We start from the raw sequence: 1,505 nt of genomic DNA on the forward strand, positions 1-1,505 counted from the left end.
CGCCGACTCGGTGTGGCATATCACGAGAACAAAGCGAGATGAGACGCGGCTGATTGTTTACGTCAGTAATGCTACACCTATGTAAGGATTCCTACGTAATTAATGTAACTGATTAGGTGGCATGTTTTGGTTAGAGGAAATAAGGGGAGGGGCCCCACCCCCGGTTGAAATTAGGGGGGCCGAAGAGATTAGATAAGGCAAATTACGTAACATCACGTAGGTGTACATAGATCTTATGTATGTGTAGCATTACTGGTTTACGGTGTGTTGAGAAGTCGCGTGGTGTGACCCGAGCACGGTCCAGGAAGCGCTAGCTGCGGCCGGGATGGGCCAAGCTCAACCGAACAAAAGAACATGAGTAGACGAAGTGTGGCTACTTTTCAATGTGGGAGGCGATGGAGTGTGGCCGGTTGAGGCGACGCTTGGAGCTAGAGAGGGGGTGGCGTGCCGGTCACGGTGTCTGGCGAGGCAACGCCTGCGTGCCGGGCATCGGTTCGGTGAGATGAGTATCACGCATGCAGATCTCAGGAAGTGAGGATAAGTGCCTGTACTACTGCCGGATCAATAACGATGTGGCAATCTCAGCCAAGTCCTGACTGACTGAATGCTGTGAGTATCTCGGCGCGAAACAGAAAACAGAAAATATATCCACTTCAATTTCCTTGCACATGTAAAATAGTGGAGTACAATCGAATGAAAAAATCACCATAAGCTCACATCAGACCGGATCAAGCTTTTCCACGTCAACATTCTAACCGATCCAAGAAACCGACGGGATGCTCAGTGCATGACGACGGTGTCAAAGCAATTGAGTCCGTCGAACGCCAGCTCGAACCCAGCGCGCCTTTGCGCCAGCGGCTTGCTAGACAAGGAACCCTGCCCCTTCTCAGCGTCAACCCTGCTAGACACGGCCTCCGGCGGCGTCGCACTGCCTCGAGAGACGACCAGCCTGTTCATCCCGCCGGCGGTGAGCACCGAGGTGCCGTAGCCGTCAAGCGGCGCCTCGCAGAAGACGAGCGCCCTGAAGAACCTCTCCGTGGCCATGGATCCTCTAAAGGATGCTTGGATAAGACAGTCAGGCACCAACGATTCCTTGCTGCCGCTCGTCTAATTTCTGCTGTTTACCTTGACGCCGGGGACTTTATAGGGGTCGCGGCCATTGGAGTCCTGTGCGGGCTTCGAAGTCGGAAACCCTAAACCCTTCTGATGTGAAGTCGGAGGACGCACGTGCAGGAGCGGGAGTGCAGAGGATTGCGGCCGTGCCGTGTGGGGTTGGATGGGGTCTGGTTTGTCTCCATTCCAGCACGTGCTTACACGGAATCCACGAGGACCCCAGGTTTGATCTAATCCGATCGTTAGCGTGGCGTGAGTTCGACATGCACGCAACCGTTGGATTGGATATTTCTTTGAAAAAAATATATACTTTCCTCCCTCAATTTTTGGCAGAGTCTATTTGGTCCCCTCAATTCAAACTAGATAATTTGCACCCTAGCTACTTAAATCGG

At 52.9% G+C, this 1,505-nt stretch overlaps 1 protein-coding gene across 1 annotated transcript; it reads right to left on the minus strand.

Annotated features, from left to right (window-relative positions):
* Nucleotides 1-631: 631 nt before the first annotated feature.
* LOC123170101 (uncharacterized) lies at nucleotides 632-1,167 on the minus strand. The gene has a single exon (XM_044587948.1). It carries the CDS (start codon nucleotides 1,042-1,044, stop codon nucleotides 781-783), a length of 264 nt encoding a protein of 87 aa, XP_044443883.1. The 5' UTR covers nucleotides 1,045-1,167; the 3' UTR covers nucleotides 632-780.
* Between the last annotated feature and the right edge of the window lie 338 nt (nucleotides 1,168-1,505).

The sequence above is a fragment of the Triticum aestivum genome, chromosome 7D (assembly GCF_018294505.1).
Source record: "Triticum aestivum cultivar Chinese Spring chromosome 7D, IWGSC CS RefSeq v2.1, whole genome shotgun sequence".
NCBI classification, from domain to species: domain Eukaryota; kingdom Viridiplantae; phylum Streptophyta; class Magnoliopsida; order Poales; family Poaceae; genus Triticum; species Triticum aestivum.